The sequence below is a fragment of the Stigmatopora argus genome, chromosome 10, assembly GCF_051989625.1.
Source record: "Stigmatopora argus isolate UIUO_Sarg chromosome 10, RoL_Sarg_1.0, whole genome shotgun sequence".
Lineage (NCBI taxonomy): Eukaryota > Metazoa > Chordata > Actinopteri > Syngnathiformes > Syngnathidae > Stigmatopora > Stigmatopora argus.
Window position 1 is genome coordinate 12268026 of NC_135396.1, and position 23883 is coordinate 12291908.

Consider the following 23883-nt stretch of genomic DNA (forward strand, 5'->3'; position numbering starts at 1 on the left):
TCTAAATATTCTTTCACCATATTTTTATGATCGCATCCTCTTGTTTAGTCCTATCACGTAAATGGGAGGATTAAAAGATGTAACTACATCTGGAGTGGAAAAAGTATTTTCCTGAATTCTGAGATTTGACACCCGGATTAGAGCTTTATTGAAAGATTATTTGGTATTAAAGATGATTGTGATATGCAGAGATCACTGTCCACTGCACGACTGTCTTGTCCATCCGTTATGTTCGTGTATGTATTATACTTCTCATGTAATATTTCAAACTTAAATCCAGTCATAATTATAGGACCTGTAAGCTGATAGAGTCCAAAGCTTTGGCTTTAATTTTCATTAGTTTCTTCCTCCGACCTACTGCACATAATAACCTCATGATACTTAGAGTCGAGAGATTTAGAAAATAACTTCTTTTCATGGTATCCATGCACAAGGAATCATTTTAATCGGGATGTTTTGAAAGATAATTCGCACAGGACAACCGTTTCTCCAGTCTATTTTATATATATAACCAGCTATATTGTAGATTACATACACAGCAATGATGAAAAATTCACAACACACTAAAAATATCTATATGTACCGTATTAAGTTATACAGATAACTACAACCCAAAGTACCATCAAAGTCTTTATCTTGAGTATCACGTTAATCATTTTGCCAACTCATAAAGTATGTCTAGAACTCTCAATAAATAAATATGTGGAAGTCACATTTGAGTATTAAGTTGTAGGCCCAGGCAAGAAATGAAATGAAATAAATTGTGATTTACAGTATAGTCAAGTAGAAAATATGTTATGCTTTAACTTTGAGAGGCATCATGTGGAGGAAAATAAATGTAATTACGACTCAAATGGTGGGATTTTTAAACAACTGACTTGTAATTTAATTTGGAAAAAAAAAGTATTTGGTCGTTTAATAACAAACACGATCTCCGGCTCTCACAGAACTAACTTTCTTAAAAATCACTTCACTCTACCTATACTATTAATGGGACCCGTTTTAAATTGTTATCTGGATAGAATACATCTGTCCAAGTATCATAAAGGGAGTTTCCAAACTCCACCATGACCAAAACTAATAAGCTGGCGAACGACACATAGAACAAAATTTCCGTGTGCGGTCGTTTGGTCGCCTGTCTTTTGGTCGCCGTCTTTTGGTCGCCGGACTTTGGGTCGCGGTCTTTTGGTCGCCCGGACCCAAACAACGGGCGACCAAAAAAACGGCGACAAAACAAGGTAAAACAACACTGTCTACGCATCAATAAAAGCCAACAATGGCCCTGAGCAGTTTCACTGAGCGGACGTGTGAGTGTATAAGAGTTTGTATGTATACATGAGTTGTCCCCTTAGGAAGGGACGTCAGTCAGGGTCTTAACAAGTTCTCCAACAAAACACAATAAAAGTATGGGAAATTTGGAGCTTTTCTTTAGCTTAATAATTAATAGGGCATTAAGTATGACTAAATAATAATTCGCAGTTTGTATTTAGGGAATTTGAGCAACGATTTAAATGGTAATTATCAATAACCTTCCGGGCGACCAAAAGACCGGCGATCAAACAACCGAGTACCCAAAATTTTGACCTGCACTAGGTTGTGAAGTGTGAATCTACAACGCGTGAAAGCAATTTTTAGAAAAGGAATTTATAATCTCCCTCACTCTGTGGTTTGGTTTCACTCAACATGTAATCTGATGGGATGAACTGGCACACACAGTCAATTTAATTTAATTTGCAAAGACCAGCAAATCTTGGATTTGATACTCGTATTCATGATTGTTAATTCTGTGCAACATGATCTTATGAGTCCCTTCTACAGTACCAAACTTCCCTGATGTGGGATTTTTTTTACCTGCTCATTCGCCCTCCTGTTTTCCCTTTTGTTACTGTCATTGTAGGCTGGCCGGTTCTCCCTTACTTTGCTGTTCTTTTTCTTATTGGGGCCGACATTATCATGGAGGGGAGAGATTTGAAAGACATTTGGTAGGAATATTCTAGGAATGACTACACATTGTCTCAGGGTTGATTAATTACATTACTATTTAATTGCAGACTTATTGTTGCCTATATTTTCTTGGTTAAACAGTATAGGGCAGGGGTGGGCAAACTATTCCACAAAGGGGAGAGGGCGCAGTTTTTCATTCCAACCCATAAAGAGGAAACCTTTTCACCAATGTGTCCTACAAGTGCAATTAGTGGATTGCAGTCAGGTGCTTCTTGTTTTCTGTAGAAATCTCATTGATTAAAGTGTCTTTGCCGGCTCGGTTGCAACAAAAACCTGCACCCACAGCGGCCCTCGAGGACCGGTTTGAGCACCCCTGGTATAGGGACTTGGGTGGTCGTAGTTCATTTTTAACTTGCTTGTGCATGTTGTAACTGAAAATGTTTTGCCCATTCTGATGTAAATAATGTATGACTGACCAAAGTAAAAAAAAAATTCAAATCAACCTGTTATAAGTCATTAGAATTGATCATCTTAAGTATGAACTCACTCACTGATACTTTAACATATAATATTATAATACAGGTGGAGACAATAATTTTACCAGTGAGATGTAAATATGAACACATTTGTTTATACACTGCACAGCCAATTAATTCCATGAGTAGCTATAAATATTTTTTGGTTCATGCTCTTGTTGGGTTATATTTTTTAAAAATAAAATTGAACTGAAGACGTCGTAACGTAGTGTAGGTCTTAATCATGTTTATTAGACTTTTTTTAAAACAACAACAAAGTCAAGCAACATCACTTTATATTCCAAGCCAATTTTTACATGCATAAACTTAACTTCACCACATAATATTCTGCTTTAAACATTCAAATCGAAACACACAGCATTGAAAAGTTTTTTTTCTAAAAGAATGGGAGCAAGAAAGAAAGGAAAGAAAACTATCAAACCATTTAAACGGTAATTTGAGTTTGACAAAACAAACCGGTGGTTTGCTTAGTATTGGGTGTAAAAGGGAAATTAATTTTCTACAATTCTACTTTGTCAGAACTCCAAGAAGTTGGTCACAATAGCAGCATTGTAGATCAGGTCTGATATGTAGCCCATGGAGGTCTGTGGTCCCATTTGGGAATGATGATGATGGTGGTGGTGGTGTCCTTGGCTTTGAGTTACCTCCCAATATGCCGATTGAGGGTGAGAAGGAACGATTTGGTCGACAGAAATGTGGCCGCCTATTGCCTGATGAGGTGTGGACTGCCCCAGGCTCTGGGTTTTGAAGTTCCTGAGGGTCTGGTAGGAGTGGTTAGGAGGAGCATGGGGAGCTTGCCTGGAAATAGGATGAGAAAAAGAACCAGGCAGGAACGATCCCAGTGATTGCCACTGCTGTCGTTCCTCGTCTGAACGCTTCGGGGAACTAAGGGTAGTCTGCTGGTGGAAAGATGATGTTGATGGTGTAGACTGGTTGCTGTAAAGTTGGATCCAGTCGGAGTAGAATTGAGGGATGTCATCACAGAGCTGGTTTTGTTCCGATCGGAATATGTCTGCTAGGGTTGTCGGGGGAGGAAAGGCTTCTGCGAGCGCCTTCCCTCCTAGAAAATGTTTTGTGGACTTGGGAAGTCTCCCAGTCTTGATACTTCTGGCTCTTCGGTTTTGAAACCAGACCTGAGGGAGATTTTGCAATTCATTCAGCTTCATTTTGAAGGCAAATGTCTGATCAACTCACCTACCTGTATCTTGCTCTCAGGCAGGTGTGTGTCAGCGGCCAGCCTCTCTCTTAGGGTAATATCGGGATACGGAGTCATAGCAAAGGCTTGCTCCAGCTCGGACAGCTGAGCTCGACTGAAGATGGTCCGCTTCCTTTTTCTCGGACCTTCGCTTAAACAAGCAGCACGATCCAGCTCAAAGGAGGATAGGGTGCTCTCCCTGGGAGCATCTTTAGCTAAAAGGAAAGAAAATTTGTGCATTCATTGTTATCGATCAAGGCAGTTGTCTTGAGTTGTTGCCAAGTATGATTTTAAAAAGACTTCCAGTATCAAACTACGTCTGTTATTTGGTCTTACCTTTACATTGCTCCTGTTCCCCGAATACTGCTTTCAAATCCACCACCTCTGTTGGCTGGCTCTGCTTGACTATTGAGAAATCTGCATCCATGAACAAAGCCATTCTCACCGCACAAACATAGTTATCCCGTGATCCTTTGTCAGTGGATGGATGATTTGATAGAGTGGAGGGGGGGGACCACTTCTTATATATACTCACAACAAAAAGCCCCCACCCCCCACACCATTAGGGAACCCAGGTATTAAATACCAACAGTTTAATCTCAATACACTGAGAGTCAAATCATGGTGTTTTGCAAGTCGCTTAGTTGGAATTTACTCGAGAAACAATCACCTTAATCTTATTTTCCATTGTACACTCTATGATATTTGGTCATGTTATTTACACCAGAAGGTTTTATAGGTTATGAAGTCATGTTGAAGTAAAAATGATTATTTTAACTCATTTAACTAAATTATAAAAATCCCAACACTAGGCTGTCAAAAACTGTATTCTTGATATAATGTATATTTAGTACTTTGTTGTAAAAAAAAGAGAATACAATGATCATGTTAAACATATAAACAAACTTTGTCCTACATACCACAACTTCTATCAAATATCGATGATGTGAAAGATAGACCAACAGCCATGCACCAGAAAATGCTTAGGCGCAATGAAGAGCCAATCAGCATTTAGAAAAATAGGGATGGACATGCACCGTATATATACAATAAATAAATGTTCTACTACTTAGAAAGTATACGGTCAAATTAAATGTCACCTTTTTTATTGATCACAAATCAATATCTATGCATACAGTGTGTACATAAATCATATTACATTCAATTTTGCAAACACAATTTCTTTTTTCATATCTTATTTAAACATATTTCATCATCTTTCATTATCACTCACAATGTATTGCTTACATTTCAGTTCTTCAGGTGTTTCAAATCTGGTGCAATGGTAAAATATAACATACAAGTAAGAACAAAATAGCTTTAGAAACAACAAATGCATCGTTTGGCACAGGCCACAACATGTTTTCATTGCTTGGGTAGGGCTCATCCACACGCAGTTATTGGAAGAATGGTCACTGTGTGACCACAAGAGGGGGATCCACTCTTCATTTCAAATGACTGACAATGTGGCAGCATTTGTCAAAGTCTCATCTCATTTTCTGAACCGCTTTATCCTCATTAGGGGCACGGGGGGTGCTGGAGCCAATCCCAGGAGACAAAGGACAACCATGCACACTCACACCCATACCTAGGGGCAATTTAGAGTGTCCAATCAGCCTGCCATGCATGTTTTTGGAATGTGGGAGGAAACCGGAGTACCCGGAGGAAACCCACGCAGGCCTGGGGAGAACATGCAAACTCCATACAGATGGACGTGACCTTGATTTGAACCCAGGACCCCAGAGCTGCGAGGCTGACGCGCTAACCACTCGTGCCACCGTGCCGTCCTTGTCAAAGTCTCACCATCCAAATATGATTGTCACTCAAATTTGCGTAGATGGTTGTAGAGGGATTGAACATAGGTGAATACACACATTGGATCCGGTTTACGACCCATGATCATCATGTCATCCACTTCGATTAGCCGATCACAGCCTGCCTTCGCTCTGGTGGAATAGGAAAAGAGGAACAGAACATCGTTGAGAAAAGTACGATAATGGGAAAAAAAGTTACAATTCTCAAGGGGTGATTTGTAGAAAACACACAAACAAAGCCATGTTGTTTTCTTTTCTTTCTACAACTCACTCTGCAGTCCCAAAAGCCAGCTCAAAGTTGTGCTTGCGGTTGGCCGGTGACAATGGTTCGTAGTCAAACTCGGTGGGAAAGAAGGAGTGGACCAGAGCACAGAAAGCCATGCCATCACTCCAGCTCGATGAGAAGTTCTGGATTTCTATATTCTACAGGAAAAAAAGAGATTTAAAACAATGCTTAGTGAATTTATTGCGACTACGTGCACATGAGGCAAATAACTTAATACTGAAAATTTAAGAGGTGAATGGGAGATAATGCAATATGACAGTCTGGCCATAAAACTGTCTCCGTTTTCTCTAAATATGATATATGAAATAGTCTAATACTTTCATCTTCGTTTTTGCTTTTGTTTGACTTGACTTGAAAAGGGAAAGAAGTAAGAAATCAGATGGGTGTATTTGTTTCTTTTTCTTTTTTAGTTTATTTTTGTTATTTTCACAAAATTATATTGGTCATGAAAGTGATGAAGTAGTCTGCTGCTGACTAAATGTACTCAGGTTAATGTAAATTATAATGTAAAATGTCAAACTATTACTGTCTAGAACACATGTGTCAAAGTGGTGGCCAGGGGGCCAAATCTGGCCCGCCGCATCATTTTGTGTGGCCCGGGAAAGTAAATCATGAGTGCCGACTTTCTGTTTTAGGATCAAATTAAAATGAAGAGTATAGATGTATATTAAATTTCCTGATTTTCCCCCTTTTAAATCAATAATTGTAATTTTTTAATCATTTTTTCTGTGTTTTTAGTTCAAAAATCATTTTATAAAATCTAAAAATATATTTAAAAAAAGCTAAAATAAACATTGTTTTAGATCTATAAAAAAACTGAATATTCAGGGCTTTTAATCCAGTTCTTTTAATCCATTTATTTAAAAAAATCTAAATATTATATCTAAAATGGTCCGCTCACGTGAAATCAAGTTGACATTAAAGTGGCCCGCGAACCAACCCGAGTCTGACACCCTTGGTCTAGAATGTACCCTGCCTCACACCCACAATGATAATACTTACTTATAGTATCTTACCTGGTAGCCTACGGTCTTTGAGCGACACCACTCGAGAAGGATTTGTTTGATACTGCTGGCACTAGAAACTCCAAAACTTTGTGAACGCTTCAGTTTGGGTTTGGACTCCACTATTTTGGGGTGACTGTACAAACACAAAGACCACATTAATGAATGTTCTTCCACTATTTGCACGCAGTCTTATAGCAAAACAATACATTCACCTGTTATTGACATCTGTGTCCAACTTCTCAAAGATTGACCGTCGGGCCTGAGCTCCAATGTTTCTCGGTAAAGTCTGCGACCTCACCAGTTCTCGTCTCCTTTCTCCTCCATGCCCGACCGGTCGTTCTTTGCTTTCCACAGTTTTATCTCTACAGGCGGACAAACAATTCACAGTCTTAAGCTCTTGACCTAACTGAAACTTCAATTGAAAAATCTGAACTAACCTGTCATGATGAGGTAATGCAGCATAAGTCACAGTTTTAGCTGAAGATGAGCCCGTTTTTTCTGTAATAAGTTAACCACAATCCTCAGTTGCCATTACGATCTTGGAATTAGATTCATTTTTCCTGCGTAGCTCACCTTGGAGGCGTGAAGTTCCGACAGCTCTACTGAGTGTTGGGGTCCACGTCTTCATGAAAGACACTGACAACAAACCAAATGTTATGTCTGGAGCTTGTAATTGATTTGGAATTTTGAATAGCCCCGGTTCGGCTGGTTATCAGGGTCACCTGGTTGAATTGGAGAATCTGCACTGGCTTGAGGTCTAAGAACGGCAGCTGCCAATTGGCTGGGAGGGGAGGCTTCCAAGAGTGGAGAGGAACGAGAAGAGGTGGGGCTACTAGGCGAGTCAGGCGAATTCTTGATTTCTGCTGTCTTGGTGGTGGCTGTGATGGGGAAGTGTGCCAATCGCATGGCAACCTGAGCCGTGTGTTCATGTGGGAAGTCCCGAGGTGGGGACGTCGTCTTTCCATGGACCAGCAAGGAGTGCTCTGGTTGGAGGATAAAGAAAGTATGGCATTAAAACAAGTGCCATAATTGAAAGGTGATCACATGCACTTAATTTTTTTTTTGCCGAATGACCTTTGTAAAAACTGAATCCAATACATCAATGAAATTTCCCGAATACGGCATGAATGAAGGTATCAATCCAATCGAATTGTGAGACCCATTACATATGTCTCAAAGCCACTCTTTGCCATAACAATTCCATCAAAGAATAGCAGAGCTAAATGAACAACAAATAAAATATCATTGATATCTCTCGCGTCTCATTTTCTGAACTGCTTTATCCTCACTAGGTCGCGGTCTCTTGATATGCATACTTATAAATTTATATTTGAAGTCTGACTACACTCCCTCCTGTTGGCCAATCCCTGCGAAGTCAATGTAAACTTCGCTAAACTTGCATTTCCCAGTCAGTCCAGTAACAGGTCTTAGTTTGAGCCTCTCTAAAAGTAACCAAACATAGCAGACAGTGATGACATCACTGTGAAATAGTCTGGGATTAATCTGCCAGACTTGACAAATCTCCCCCAGAACCACAGAAAACATTACTCAACTATTTTAACAGGCCAGCACTCATGAAGAGATCCTCAACTCGAGGGGGGGAATTAAGCCTCTTTCACTTAACGTGCTTGACGTCACTTTTGAGCTTTGAGATGGAGAACATATTGCACTGGCATGATGAGAAACACTTGTGGGTACCTGTTGACGCACTGTGTCCGTTCTCCAGGCCCGCATGTCCCGGGGCTGGGTCCACTTCTATTGGCTCCTCTCGCTCAATACTCTGAAATACAAATATACAGTAGAACGGAGATGAAATGTTTGTTTTTAACCAAGTGTGAAGTCATTTTTTGACTGTCATTGCAAGCCAGAAACTGATGCAATTTGGAATTGACCCGTGTAGAATCCAGTCATCCAGGCGATATGTGTGCATGTGTGTCATTTTTGGCTCATCCAAAGTGTGTTAAGACAGTTACATGATTAACAAAACAGATGAACCCATCAGGCTGCCCGGTGAAAGAGGGGTAGGAGCTTACGTGGGTTTTCTCCGGGCACTCCGTTTTACTCCCACATCCCCAAAGAACGTATAAAAAACACGGTAAATTGCCCCTAGGTATGAATATGAGCAGGCTCTAACCAGAGTTTCAGTTCTATTTTGAACACTGTGATTGCTCTGTTTATTATTATTATTATCATCATTATCATTATCATTATTAAACCACCGTTAAAATGATTACATAATATGTGTTGTTTTGGCAATAGAGCATGCTGATTACTGTCCTAAAACCCAAGTCTTACTCTTTTAAGTTCTGAGCGAGTAAGGTTTTCCAAACTTCAGTGCCTCCAAATGGTTTTTCAGTATCTCACTAGTCAGCACACTCAACTGCCAAGATAGGAGTGTGGGTTTGAATCCCATTCCGCAAAAGAACTGGGAAGAAATTTTGAGTACAGTGATGTCACCAGCACGCAGACAGGTCACACATATGGATCACATTATTACAAAAAAAAATCTTCAGCAAAAAGTTTGATTACCAAAGCAGTGTACCATATTTACATGTATTTTATGGTTTACTTGTTTGTTTGTTTTACCGTCAAATTCAGGCAACCCCTTGTGCCAGTATTTTACCATAAACGTTTTATTTTTTCAATATTTTTTTACGATTCCTGCTGTGAATGGACTCTCCCTAATAAACATGCAAACTCATGAGCAGCCAAAATACGGCCAACCAATGATGACAGATCTGTCAAACATGATTCTTTGAAATAAATATCTCATGCAACAACAACGAGCTTTGGCTATTTCAAAATGCACACATGATTATGAACTGCTTTGACTCTACGGGAGGTCCAAACTAGAGACTGATAGTTGTGCATATTATGTCAAGGTTACACATGTCAAAAATGACACAAGACCTTTTAAAAAGGCTTTCAGGAAGTGTAAGAGCAGGTAGCCAGGATAGGGGTAAGTGAACAGCTGTTTGTGTTTCAAACTGTCAGACTAGATACTGAATGTATTTGCCTCAGATTGTTGGGCCATTTTCCACCTTTTTTTTTTCCATTTCACCACATGTAAAATCAAATCATCAGTATCATGACCTGTTTATTAAAGTAGGCTGCCTCCTTCAGAATGTCTGCAATTGGGCTGCCTTTAAAAATCATGTAGGCCAAGGGTGTCAGACTCGGGTTGGTTCGCGGGTGGCTTTAACGTCAACTTGATTTTACGTGGGCCGGACCATTTTAGATATAATATTTAGATTTTTTTTAATAAATGGATTAAAAGAACTGGATTAAAATCCCTGAATATTCAGTTTTTTTAATAGATCTAAACCAATGTTTATTTTAGCTTTTTTTTAATTTTTTTTTAGATTTTATAAAATTATTTTTGAACTAAAAACACAGAAAAAAATGATTAAAAAATTACAATTATTGAATTTAAAAGGGGGAAAATCAGGAAATTTAATATACATCTATACTCTTCATTTTAATTTGATCCTAAAACAGAAAGTCAGCACTCATGATTTACTTTCCCGGGCCACACAAAATGATGCGGCGTGCCAGATTTGGCCCCAGGGCCGCCACTTTGACACATGTGATGTAGGCAATCGAAACCTCCCCCCAAAAAAGAAATGATTCATTACCATTTTGATTGTTTAAAAAGGTGCAACTAGTAGAATCTTGTAATTGTGTTGTGCATGACGGGAAATGTGACAGAGGCACGTAGCAGTTGAAGTGGAAACAGCTGCCTATCAAACAGGAGAAGGGAGACAAATTGTTGAATGCCTGAGTTGTGGGAAGGGGAGCTTCCTTCAAATCCACTGTGGGTCAAAAGAGGGAAATACGATAGCAGGGCTGCCTCAGTTCCTGTAAACGCTCTCCATTATCGCAACTTCTGATTTGCTGGCAGGACACTCTGCAACACTTAATGCGGATCACATGACTGACAGGACATTTAAGGTCGCGGCATTCAGGGCAAGATTCTACGAGCAAGGGAATTGGCAGGATTAAATTACACCATGAATACACTTAATCTATTGAAGAACAAAATATCAATAAATCTTTGGGGTCCAATGTTATTATCACCAAAAATATGTATATTGGAAGGTTTCAGATGGTTTCTACACTAGACATTTAAAAGAATTTCTCTGCATATTTGTCAAATCTATCAATGATTAATCATTCATTAGCATCTATTTCTATTATATAACATTAAAAATGATATAAAAAACACTGGTGCTGTATGTTAGTAGCAATTCCAGAACATGGTTTTCCCTAAATTGGTGCTAAAAATGAACTCATAGTTTAAAAGGCCTCCAAGCATTTTACTCAACTTTACTTGTATATTATCTTAATACTCCTATCAGATAAAACATTGTCAATTTGAGTGCACATTTTTCAATCACAATTGGAAGTCTTGATGCTTTACATATAAATCCCAAGACATATAATCTGAAGATACTTTTAGTATTCTTCATTCAACAATCCCCATCAAACAACCATACCATTCAGAGTATCTTCAGGTTCGACTAAAACATATAATAGTGTTTGCCAAAGCGACAATAGTGGCAGTTGCTACGGGATCACTTGCAATGAGAAACCCCTTTGTTTAAACAGCCGGCATGAGGGAGCATGGTGAATGCTATATCCTGTTTATTTAGAGGATATTGTTAAACTGTCTCAGGTATCTCCATGGAGGCATGAGTGTAGATGGAGCAGTGGCTTTAATGAGTAAAGCTGTTTGTTGAAGGAAATATATATATACATCACAGCTATGCAAATATCAAGGGTGCCAACGAATAAGGGTTATCCATTGGTTTGACTTATATAGATAGCTTGGTGTCTAAATCATGGCCGTGCACGTCATATTTGTGGTCTCCGAAAGTAAATCATATGCACCAACGTAATGTTTCTTGCAAAAATTGAATTTCAACGACATTTCCGTTGTCCTATACAAAAGATCTGGGATGACAGAAATCAGACAAAATGTACTTTTTCCCCATTTCACAAATTTTAAATAAATATTTTAAATGAGGGTTTTTATAAAAAACAAAAACAAATATATCATATTTACATTCAATTTTTAAATTCAAATTAGAAAATAACATCATTTGTTTATTGTTATTTCCTTGCTTATTATAGTGTTTTAAATAAACCTGCCTGGCAGCATGTTTGCATGCTATTGTATCATGGTTTAGTGTGCACGCATGCTTCAGTATGTTGGGCGCAATAATACAGAGCACCTTATGTATGTGTTAAATACAAAATACGCTCCCACAACATGTACATCTATGTGTATGTATGTATATGTATATTTATATATATGTATGTATATGTATTTAGATATATATGTATATTTATATATATGTATGTATGTATGTATATATATATATATATATATATATATATATATATATATATATATATATATATAAAAGCAACACGCTTATTTATTTATATATTTATTTATTAACTTATTTATTACCTATCTATTTATGTCTAAAATGTATTTTCCTGTATCTGCATTCTCACCCTCTTACTACTGTGACAATGAAATTTCCCGAATACGGGATGAATAAAGTTATCCAATCCAATCCAAACCAAGACTGCAACTTTTAATTGGCTGCGCCTTATGGTTGTGAAAATATGGTAAATGACAAAATATTATTTTATTAAGAGAGTTAGTCCTTAAATGATTAATAAACAATCAAAATAATGATCAATTCAATTTATAATTCATTAGTTGTTGACAAGGAAATTAAAGGATGCAGTGCTAGTTGGCAGACATTATGGCTCTTAGAAGGAAACCATAACTACGATATGCCTCATTGGGGTCGTGGGACTGAAACCTGCAAACTTTGTGTGAGTGGCGGTAGTAACAATCTTTTCCACAGTCACACTGATGGGAAATCTGGTATTTAAAATTAACTTTGTATGGAAGATGTTGCACAGAGCTGAGGTTTGAACCTAAAACCTCAAAAAAAGGGAAACTGGTTTACTAATCATTGGGCTGGAGGTCCATAAAATTCTTAAATACTGTATAACACACAAAGTGGCCTGGAAAAGTGGTTCAACATATGTCTGACAGAGAAATTTAAACCATATAGCTGCGTATTAAGATCTACATTTGAACACGGCTAGCCAATTTTATGTGCAAAACTGCTGAAGCATGGCTTCTCAACACCGTCAAATTGTCAAATACAGTGAAAGCTGGTGAAGTTTCATATAGGCGTACAATAAGACCCCCTGTAAACACACGCTTATTTAAAGCAGTCAGTAAGGACATGATGATAGAGAACGAAGGCTCGTAATCCCCACCTGGCAGTGTAAAAAGGAATCTTACTCTCGAAACACCATTTAAAAATAATAGATTAACACAACCTGTAATTTCACGCGGAAAAAATGACCACAGAAACTCTTTGCATTGAAACGGAAAATATGCACTAGATACATAAACCAGGAACTTTTTCCTTTAGATGTTTGTGTTGGTATAGGAGAAGCAGTCTTGAAGCAGGAATTATTATTACTGCCATTTCATATGTGTTCTGGTACAGACTGTATATTGAATTATGGAATTTCATCCACAGAGCATAAACTATGTCTCTTCATATTTAATAACAGACTCTAAGCTTCTTTTTTTGCCAGCTCAGACTTGTTGTGAATCATCTCTTAACTATGCTGGCACAGTTTTGACTGATGAAGGATTCCCCATTACAAACATGTATCTTTCTGCAGTTATAAACTGGCTTTTTATGTACTACTATATAAGCCTAAAGTGTAATATAAAAGGCAGTGAATTGGTGCGTCATAAACATGATTCATCGTAAATGAATGCTCAGAAAAATCTGAGGAACTCCAAACAACTCTTGGTGAAAATGCTAGAAAGGCTTGTATCAAAGTACAAATTGTTTACTGTAGGTGGGTTCATGTCGTGTACACAACAAATGTTTCTCTTTCACCTCCTTGCTGAGTTCATTTTCCACTTCACTTCTCCCTACGAGTACACTGTATCTCCAACATATGGCAACAATAGACCGCAACTGCCCTATCTAAGCTATCTTGGTAGTCCACCTCCCTCCTTCCAGCATTCACTAGGGGCAATTCTTGGTTCCTGGCAGTGATGCAGTAAATTGGTGGGGGTGTGGGGTGAGGGGTCAGGAAAGTATGACAAACGTGGACCCTCCTGGATAAGGATAGGAAGGCGTGTCCTGCCTCACTCATTTAAAAGCATTATCAAACAAAGACAAATCTTGTATGGTTTCACACGGGTTGCATCCAGGCAGCCTTATCTTATCCTGGTTGACTTAACCCTATATAGGGCTCACATTTTAATATCGTTCAAATAAAAAAATATTAAATTTAGAGTGTTATTGGGGTTTATGTTTCTTTTTATTCACTTTAATTTCATTATTTGTGTTTATGGTAGCACATCATTCTTTTATTAATGAACTCATAAGTGACCGGATGATTTGCCTAAAGACGTTTCGCCGACGGACGTTTGACTGACGGACAGGTCGCCGAACGGACGTTCCACCGAACGTTCATTCGGCCGAACAAACGTCCGTCGGCGAAACGTCTTTATGCGAATCATCTGAGTACCTGAACTCATCTCATTTTCTGAAACGCTTTATCCTCATTAGGGGGGTGCTGGAGCCTATCCCAGCTGACTCCGGGCCATTCATGCTCACACTCATACCTAGGGGCAATTTAGAGTGTCCGATCAGTCTACCATGCATGTCTTTGGAATGTGGGAGGAAACCGGAGTACCCGGAGAAAACCCACACAGGCCTGGGGAGAACATACAAACTCCACACAGGTGGACCGACCTGGATTTGAACCCACTGTGAGGCCAACGCGCTAACCACTCATCCGCCGGGGCGCCCGTAATATTCTTTTTATTTAGGTAAAAAGTTCAAATACAATTTTTTAATTTTTTTTAATTTATTTTTCAGTTTTCAGCCCATGTTTTCTATTTATTCATTAATATAAAATCTTCCATACCGCCCATCCTCGAAAGGGTTGCGGGGGTTGCTGGAGCCTAACCCAACTGTCTTCAGACAAAAGGCAGACTACACCCTAGACTGGTCGCCAGTCAATCAAAGGGCACACAGAGAGACAAACAACCACTCACATCGCCACCGAGCGGGAATCGAACCCAGAATGCCCGCACCAAATTTAGGTGGACTAACCACTCCACCATCGGGTGGCTTGATATAAAATCTTTAATTCAATTAAAAATAAAACTGTAAATATTCTCCTATTAATCATTGCTTGTTTTAAAAAAAAATCAGTTTTCTTTAAATATTTTCTCTATATTGAGAGTTTTTAAAAACCAAGCGCTGTTTAAATAAAAAAGCTAACAGTCAATATTATCTTATTATTTGTGTTTTATATTTCATATTTATTTATTTTAGTTATGTTGTATACATAGTGTGTATGTTGTAGGTTTATTCATTCACAATTAATTAAAAATAAGAGATTTTTTTTCTAGACGGACAACCATGCACATTCACACATACTTAGGGGCAATTTAGAGCATCCAATCAGCCCACCATGAATATACACGAAACTATTGGCTGATTTAGTCGACCAACACAAACATTGGATGCCATCTAGCAGCGGTGGCTCCAGAGGGCATTCAAGGTGTCTCACCAACTAACTTGTTTCCACAGCGGTGATGACGGGAACACAGTCTATTGTCTGGAAGTCATTAAGAGAGCCAAGGATAGCCAGGGAGTAGCCACATACCTCTGTTAAACCCCCCTGTATACACACATATGCACACACAACAGCATGCACTTTACAGTCCCAGTTGTGCACTTCTTTTAATTAGAGTATAACATTTCACATTATCTATGGGTTGCTCTTGTTGCCGTTAAATTATGAGTCCGCACTTAAAATTGTCTGCAGGTGGATTTCTTTGCTTTTCTATTGAAGACGTTTGGCATATACATAGGTATAGCAAAAGTGAGTGAAGTTTGGATGGAGTCCATCTCAGAGTGAAGGGGGAAGGGGACGCCTCAGAGACAGGATGGATGAGTTTTGGCCCACGTCAGCGGTTTTACGGGGAGTCTCTACAGGCTCTTTGTAAATGTCAGATCTTTGTTTTTTATGGAGAGGAGTATCTTTTCCTCAACGGTGGAACCGTTCCATGACTAAAACATTCAGCAATTGTTAATTCATAGCACTTCTGGGAAACAATCTCATGAGAGCAATGTGTTCTGAATCAATACATGAAAGTTCGAAGCAAGACAGTTTTACTGAGAACGACTACACTAATAATTGTATGAATTTAATTACTGTATTGATTTCTGAATTGTAATTCACACTTATTTAGAAATTATAATTTTGACAAACACAAAAATTATGTACATAGGCAATATACACACCACACTTTTCGGACAATAAGTTGCACTTGCTTTGGCTGGGCCAACAACTTATAATCAGGTGTGATGTATATGGTTTTTGTTTGTTTAGTTTTTTTTCTACTGACCAAATTCGCGAAAAAAAAAGTGCTTTAGGCGTCCCCTCTTCTTCCAGAATTGGTGGAGATATTAAAAAATGATCCTGAAAGTAATGACTGAATTTGGTGGCGTAAGATTGAGACTTTGGTCAACAAGTTATATTGTTTTTTTAAAGTATAGTGAGCTGAATAACTATTAATACATAACAGATAACCATATAGCTTGTTGTTCCCCATTTTTTTTTATGTTTGCGATTTGCTTATGATAATATGTCCCTTATACCCAGGTTTGACTCATTTTCCTAAAAATATAATACATATATACATATATTTCTTATGTGCTTATCTGCTTTCTGTAATTTCTTTAACTCAATCTGTGTTAATGGCGGTGATAGGCGTCAAATCCATTGGAATTGGGAGGGACTGGATTTTAATTCTATCAACAGCAATGGCAGCCGCAGAGTTAAAAAGAGCCTCAATTTCTTCCTGTTTTTCAGTCCAAAGATTGTGGCAACTCTGTACACATTCTCCAGCATCAAGGAAATACAGAGTAATTATTTTTCCACTGGTATCAGTACATTACAGATCAATGAACACAATCCATCTTTTCGACTTGCGTCAAGGATAAGATTTGTGTTCAATTAGTGAGAGATGAAGCTAATGCTTAAAGCTGCCCCACGTTTAACTTTTTCCACAGGCTATCCGCTCTTATGTAATATGTAATGCAAGTCGTGTACGACGCAGTAAATTAAGCGTCTCCAAACTCAATTCTGACTGAAACCAGTAGATAACCCCGTGACCCGCGGATACTAATCTTGACTTTCCATCTGTTGCTTGATGTTCTGCTGTCAAATGCACATACATATCCATCCATTATGTATAGGCTATCATTTGCAAGGTTACGGAATGGTTGGAGTCGATCCCAGCGGACATAACGCATGTGAGGGAGGTGGGACATGTTTCTGGATATTAGCCAGAGAACCTTACTCCAGTGCCGGAACAATGTAAAATACCACATAAAAGAATCCATTGATGTACAGTATAATGAAAACCATATGCTAAGATTCTAGAATAATATGAAGGGAGCTTTTCCAAAAAGAAATGGGCCAAATTTTAGACTGATCGACGCCATGGCACTTGTTGTGTACAGATTTGATTAACTTTAGGTGAAACGTTGAACCAATCAACTTTATTAAAAGGAGTAGGATCTTAATGTTGACCAAATCTGAAGCAGTTTTGATTTTTCAAGGTTTATATAAACTTTACGGGCGAAAAGTTTTTAAAAATCAGCTTTCGTGCAGTTGTTTAATCGTATACAGGTGGCAACTCAAATGAGTTGCATATAAGATAAACATGGGAAAACAAAAAGAATGTTACCTCTTGGAGTTTTGTTTTCTTATTGCATATGTTACTAATCAAACTTAGTCTAATTCATCAAAATTACTGAATCAACAATTTGCGAAGCAATTGTGCATAATAATATGGTTGAATTTTTGGGCCAAAAATAAGGTTGAATTTTGGAGCATTTGTCTTTAAATAAAACTATTGCAGTTTATTATGATTGACTTAATGTGAATAGGTCAAACAGGTCAAGGCTCAAATACGCATTTTAAGAAGTTTTTTGAATAGTACACGATTCAACAAATGTAGAAATATATGTAGAAATTCAGCATTATTGCTTCCCTTCTGAGGAGTGGTTCGGAAGTAAAAAAAAGAAAAAAAATAGATAAAACAATTTAATGAAACAAAACCAAAACAAAACACTTGAGTCACAGAAATTACTGGCATATGCCAACACCTAATGTGTCAAATATGCCATATGTCAAAAATTAAACAAGATTGAGGAAGCTGTTGTGGTTTTGCAAATAAAAAATATTAAGAAATTTAAAAATTCCCCAAAAAGCACTTGGATGTTTCGTTGGACAGCTTGCCAAAAATTCCGTGAGCAGATGACACCAAACATTTATTGGAGAGGAACACATAACACAACTGTGTACACTATCACCAAAACCTTATCTGAAAGTTGAAGTATGTTGACTGGAGGATTAATGTATGGATGTAATTTACTCCTCATATAAGAATGAAAACGTGTGTTCTGACAGGGTAACACGCAAAAACAGTAAATTAACATCACAATGGTCTAAAAAAAATGTGTTCAGGAGTAAAACAATCCTGACCCTGAAGTAGTTGAGATATTGTGGCTTGACCTCAAGAGTTATTCATACCAGTAATAGCACAAATATTACTAAACTGCAAAGGTTTTGGTTGATATTATTACTCCCAATCGAGGATCAATTGTTATGATATTCCAGGGTTTACGATAACATTATTTTATTTTGACTAAAAGTATGAAATCTAGCATTTCTTGTTGGAATATTACTTGATTCAGGATTCTGAGGAAGATTAGATCACATTTTGTGATGACTAGAAATATAGGTACATTATAAAAAAAATTTTAATCATGCCATCTCGCCATAGCGACTGCAGAGCTACTAAAAGACTGGTGGGAGCATGTGCTGTCAATAGAAGGTTAGCAAAACTTTATTCCCTGAGAACTTGAAAGAGTGCGCTGGCAGTTAAAGCTATGCTGCGCTATTGGCTCAGTAGTTAGCATGCTCAACTGCTGCAGTGAGAGCCTGCGTTGAGGACAAGAAATGAATTGCAATTATATTACATATACAGTACATTTTAGCATCATTAACTGAAAAACATTCACATTTAAACAGTTAAAATGTAGTTCTTTTCATGATACGTAGTTAATTGCTGTTTATTTTCTATAATGATTGTTTTTTGTTTTTTTTTTTAGGACGGTACAGTTTTAGAAACCACAACTGTCAGCATTTATGTATGTATTTATGTATTAACTTATTTATTACCTATCTATTTATGTCTAAAATGTCTTTCCTGTATCTGCATTCTCACCCTCTTGCTACTGTGACAATGAAATTTTCCGAATACGGGATGAATAAAGTTATCCAATTCAATCCAATCCAATTTTACCACAAATTTGATGCCTTCATTTCAGCTCCCCTAAGAGAATTTTCAACAAAATTTTGGCGTGCTGGTAAAAATGTGTGCAGCTTGATTTTAAAACAAGTTTCGTCAGGTTGGGTCTGATGGCTCGCAATCTATGTCCGACTCAATTTCTTACGAGGGTGAGGTTGACTAAAGGTCTCTTAGCGCTTAGCTAGAGGGCAAGGCACAAGGGTCACACTTACACATCTGCATTAATCAATTTAAAGGTGTGTCTTCAAATGGTGGGAACGGTTTTTATTGATCAAATGTCAGACAAAAGTCAGGCATAGTGAATCAAGTTAATTTATCATTTCCATCTTAATGTGTGTGAGTTGGAGACAAACAGGCCTGTACACATCAGTTTGGTACAAAGACAATCGTCTTGGATCGGAAATAAAGAAGGCCTGCGGCCGGTGTGTAAAACTGTCACACTTTCAAGCCTAATAAACTTGTCTGAACAGCCGAGCGAAATTGCATGTACGTCATCAACCTCACTGTCTTGCAGACAGGGAGAACGAGAGTGGCAATCGTGTTAAGCTTTGACAACGTGAATGAGAAAGCTCCCAATGAAGAATTCCAACAAGAGCAGGCGAGCACAATCCCAGCGCAACTTTTGACCGACAGCAGGGGATCTCCTGCAGAGTCACGGAAACAAAGGTGGCCTTGTTTTGTTTTGCTTTGGCCACATGATTTCACAGCAGATAACATTCCTCTGATGTAGCCACCAAATGCCGCAGTCAGGCATCAGTTGCCTTAAGAGGTGAAATGAATGAAATTTGATCGTGCCCCCATCTAACATGATACGTGATATTAACCAAGAAAGGTTGAGCAAATTTGTGCCTCAAGTAGACAAATTGTGCAGTCCTTTGTTGCATCGCTTTTGAAGATATAGTCAAAATAAACACCCGACATTCAAAAATATGATCAACAATGATGTAATCATTTGAACAGTGGTTTAATAATAATAATATGTAATAATAATTCTGGAAATCACAGTGTTCAGAATAGAACTGATACTCTTGCTGAGGTCTATCCTAGCTTACTACAAACAACCATTTTGGAATGTGGGAGGAACCCGACTCACCCAGAGAAAACCTACAGAGGCACAGAGAGAACTTGCAAACTCCATACAGTGAGAACCCATTTGTGGTCGAACCCTCGACCCCAGAACTGTGAGGCTAATGCGCTAATCACTCAGCAGTCGGGCTGCATGAGGAGAAATATTGAAATTTAGAACAAAATTATAACCAATTTGACTCTTTTGTGGAACATAGAGGGAGAAAACTAAACAAAAACGTGAGGTTTCTTGTAAGTTAATGAGTGAGTGAGTTGGTATGCAACAAGATAACGTGACATTACTCAGAAATTGTGTGGTTTTGGATAAAGTAAATATAGAAAGAACTGTTTTGAAAGGGCAGATTAAGGCAACATAACAATTTATATAATATAAGACACCATTAGAATTATTTGAGTCCTATAATTTAGTGCTCTTTAATGTTTACTGTCTATAGAAAAATGATAAAAAGGCACTAAACCACAATGACGAAACTATACAATGTTACCCAATATTTGACTAAAAACTAAAACAAAAGATGTCCGTCCTAACCATACCACCCAGGAACATGCATTCATAGTAGTTCTGAGCCTTAAAGTATCATAGGGTGCTGGAATCCAACCTCAGTGACACATTCATGAAACCACGACAAAACACAGCTCCTGCTTCTCTAACAATCAACCCCTTCACCACAAGCAGCCATTTCCAAATCTGGAAAATTACATTGCAATTACTGCATTACAGCATCACAGGGGTATTGTTTGGTCAATTTTCATCCATATTATATAAACTCCTTCACTTGACTGAGGAAGGCTCGAGAAGAATGTGGAGTAGCCGAACTAAAAGTCAATGATTCTAATCTAATTAAATATCAGACACAGTAGAAGTCTCTGAACTAAAAACATGAAGAGACATACAAATGATATTAGGAAATGTTATATTTGGCTCCTAAGGTTTTCATTTGTAAGAGTTTAGAATTGCTTTCTAAAGTAAATAATGGTCTGGTTGTATACATTTTTAATATGCACTTATTCAATTGCTCATGTAATCACTACTCGCCCTTCAATGTGTTGTTTGTACTTTTTTACGCGACTGCTTGAATGTGCCTGGTGTTTGTGTTGTTGCATAGTGATGATGTTTTCCATCTGTTGATACCGTATGTCGCTTACATATGGATTGCATTTGTTGTGCAAACGCCTTGGATTTGAAAAGAAATCTGAAATGGACTGTTAAAACTGCAAAAGAAAAATCATATATCGTTTGGATATGGGGATTGAAATCAGATTAGGGTGTAAATTTAGCTATTTTCAGGCCTATCAAGCAAGCACATAATTTGCAGCGGAAAGTCAGGCCAAGCAACCGACTAGTCTTGATTGATCGATTAATGCCCAAACCTGTCATTCCAATTGACTTGACTATCACAGTTTTCATTCTTAAGTTCACCAGAGAGGCTGTCATTCTCTGATTCTTCCCAGTCACTGCCAGTATGAGCATCAATTATATCCACTGCTATGCAAAATTACAAATTCCATAATGTCATCAACATTTGTTTTCTTCCAAAGAGCCATTTAATCTCCCTAAATCAAACTGCACATACAAATATTCCCACTAGCCAACATGATATGAAGAGCTGATATGCAATATCATGCAATAATTCTTTGAATATGATCAGCTCCTAGCATCACTGTCGAAAACTAAATAGAACCTAGTAAATTATCATGTTGGGGAGTGTTCATAATCGTGTGCGGTCGATTGGTCGCCGGTCTTTTGGTCGCCGGTCTTTTGGTCGCTGGTCTTTTGGTCGCGGTCTTTTGGTCGCCCGGACCGCGACAACGGGCGACCAAAAGACCGGCGACCAAAACAAGGTAAAACAACACGGTTCCCTTTAAGAAGCTACGTCAGTCAGGGTCTTAACAAGTTCTCCAACAAAACACAATAAAAGTATGGGAAATTTGGAGGTTTTCTTTAGCCTAATAATTAATAGGGCATTAAGTATGACTAAATAATAATTTGCAGTTTGTATTTAGGGAATTTGAGCAACGATTTAAATAGTAATTATCAATAACCTTCCGGGCGACCAAAAGACCGGCGACCAAAAGACCGGCGACCAAAAGACCGGCGACCAAAAGATCGGCGACCAAAAGACTGGCGACCAATCCGTGTACCGTTCATAATATACTTGGGGGTTTTGATAGGAGGTGTTGGCTGCTTCCCAGTTTAAATATATGCGGAATACAGGTTAATTATTGAGTACTTACATTGTTTTTACTTGACACTGCAAAAGTGGCTCGACTGGAGAAGCGACCAGTGGACGGGCTACTGCTTGACACGGGACTTGTCACAATGGCGGAAAGTCTTGAAGCCACTGGAGGACTGCTGGAGCCGGGGGAGCAGGAGAACGTCGCAGGCGTGGACGCAATGTTGACAGGGCCACTGTGGTTCGGAGTCTGGCTCCCTAGGCTGAGAGGCTGGGTGACACTCTGAATGGGAACCTCAGCCTTCCCGTAGAGCATCTCTTTGATCTCCCGGTCATTCTCCTGGTCGCCATTGACGTGGTCCTTGCCGTTATGACCGCTCATCCCACTGAGGAGCTCCACTTGTCGGCTTAGAGCTTGCAGCTGAGTTCTGAGCTCCCGGTTCTCCTGCTGAAGCTGAGTCACGACTCTCCCGAGAGACCCGCTCAGACTGACTGCATCCTCAAGGCGGTGTCCCATGCTTAACTTGAAGGCACTGACGTCCATGTGGATCTCCCTGATGGCCTCTCTCAGGGTGCTCTCGTGACGGGCCAGAGCCTCACACACTGTCTCCCCGTCCGGGCTGGAACCACGAGGATGACATAAGTCTCCCATCTCGGCCAGGGTTGTTGCTTCCATTGGGCCAGCTGTTGATTCTGCTCAGGGTCTTTGAGTCTAGAGGTTAAATTTTCTGAGGGACTAAGGCGGGCTGATAGATGTTGAAGATGGAACTCGGCTCTTTAGCTGTGGAGTACGAGAATGGCATGAGAAGAAGCTTGTCCTTTTGCAAACTACCTGTCGGTTTAAGAGGCAAAAGTGCATGATGGATTCAATTCAAGGTATCAATTATTGATACAACACTGCAACAAACCACAGTGAAGGCAACATGTGTTTCTTAAGGAGACACACAAACTCTTCTTATGTTTCATTACTCCCATAAAATACAGAAATGAGGTAATTCTCAATAACAGCTGCGGTGAACTTACCTCAGCCTCATTCTGTGTTACACACCACAGCTGTGTGACGGCGTGTGCATGTGTGTGTGAGAAGCTCTGCCCTGACGCTCGCTTTGCTTCGACACTCGGGTAGGCTGAGCACTCCTTTTGTCTGGGGGAGGGAATAAGGAGGTGCAGAGTGGCGGCGGGTGGAGAGACCAAACATGCAGGGTAGTAAATTTAGGGGAGGGGAAAGAGGAAGGTGGCTGGGGGAGATTGGTTTTTATAGGCACTGTGTAAACTATAGGAAAGAAAGACTTTTGTCGTTTCTTTAAACGCTCATGTTTCTTCTCATTTTTTCCACCGTTTCCTAAAACTGTAGCAAGTGTGTTGAGATTTATACGGTAGC

General features: G+C 38.8%; 2 protein-coding genes across 2 annotated transcripts; both read right to left on the reverse strand.

The window, feature by feature from the left end:
• Positions 1-2689: 2689 nt before the first annotated feature.
• On the reverse strand, positions 2690-4531 carry sebox (SEBOX homeobox). The gene is made up of 3 exons (XM_077611879.1): positions 4012-4531; positions 3679-3890; positions 2690-3613 (listed from the first exon to the last, which is right to left on the reverse strand). The coding sequence occupies exons 1-3, from the start codon at positions 4112-4114 to the stop codon at positions 2996-2998; spliced, it is 933 nt and encodes a 310-aa protein (XP_077468005.1). The 5' UTR covers positions 4115-4531; the 3' UTR covers positions 2690-2995.
• Positions 4532-4764: 233 nt separating this feature from the next.
• smtnl (smoothelin, like) lies at positions 4765-23639 on the reverse strand. Its single transcript, XM_077611539.1, has 10 exons — positions 23526-23639; positions 22564-23334; positions 8481-8562; positions 7505-7765; positions 7356-7418; positions 7220-7280; positions 6995-7144; positions 6792-6915; positions 5761-5912; positions 4765-5621 (listed from the first exon to the last, which is right to left on the reverse strand). The coding sequence occupies exons 2-10, from the start codon at positions 23176-23178 to the stop codon at positions 5495-5497; spliced, it is 1635 nt and encodes a 544-aa protein (XP_077467665.1). The 5' UTR covers positions 23179-23334; positions 23526-23639; the 3' UTR covers positions 4765-5494.
• Positions 23640-23883: the final 244 nt, after the last annotated feature.

Coding starts and splice junctions, on each gene's coding strand:
- sebox (XM_077611879.1), bottom strand. CDS start 4,114: ATGGCTTTGTTCATGGATGCAGATTTCTCAATAGTCAAGCAGAGCCAG. Junction 3,891..4,011: donor GGAACAGGAGCAATGTAAAG/GTAAGACCAAAT, acceptor CTTTCCTTTTAG/CTAAAGATGCTCCCAGGGAG. Junction 3,614..3,678: donor TGCCTGAGAGCAAGATACAG/GTAGGTGAGTTG, acceptor AATCTCCCTCAG/GTCTGGTTTCAAAACCGAAG.
- smtnl (XM_077611539.1), bottom strand. CDS start 23,178: ATGGAAGCAACAACCCTGGCCGAGATGGGAGACTTATGTCATCCTCGT. Junction 6,916..6,994: donor GACACAGATGTCAATAACAG/GTGAATGTATTG, acceptor GTGTTTGTACAG/TCACCCCAAAATAGTGGAGT. Junction 5,913..6,791: donor CAAAGACCGTAGGCTACCAG/GTAAGATACTAT, acceptor TTTTTCCTGTAG/AATATAGAAATCCAGAACTT.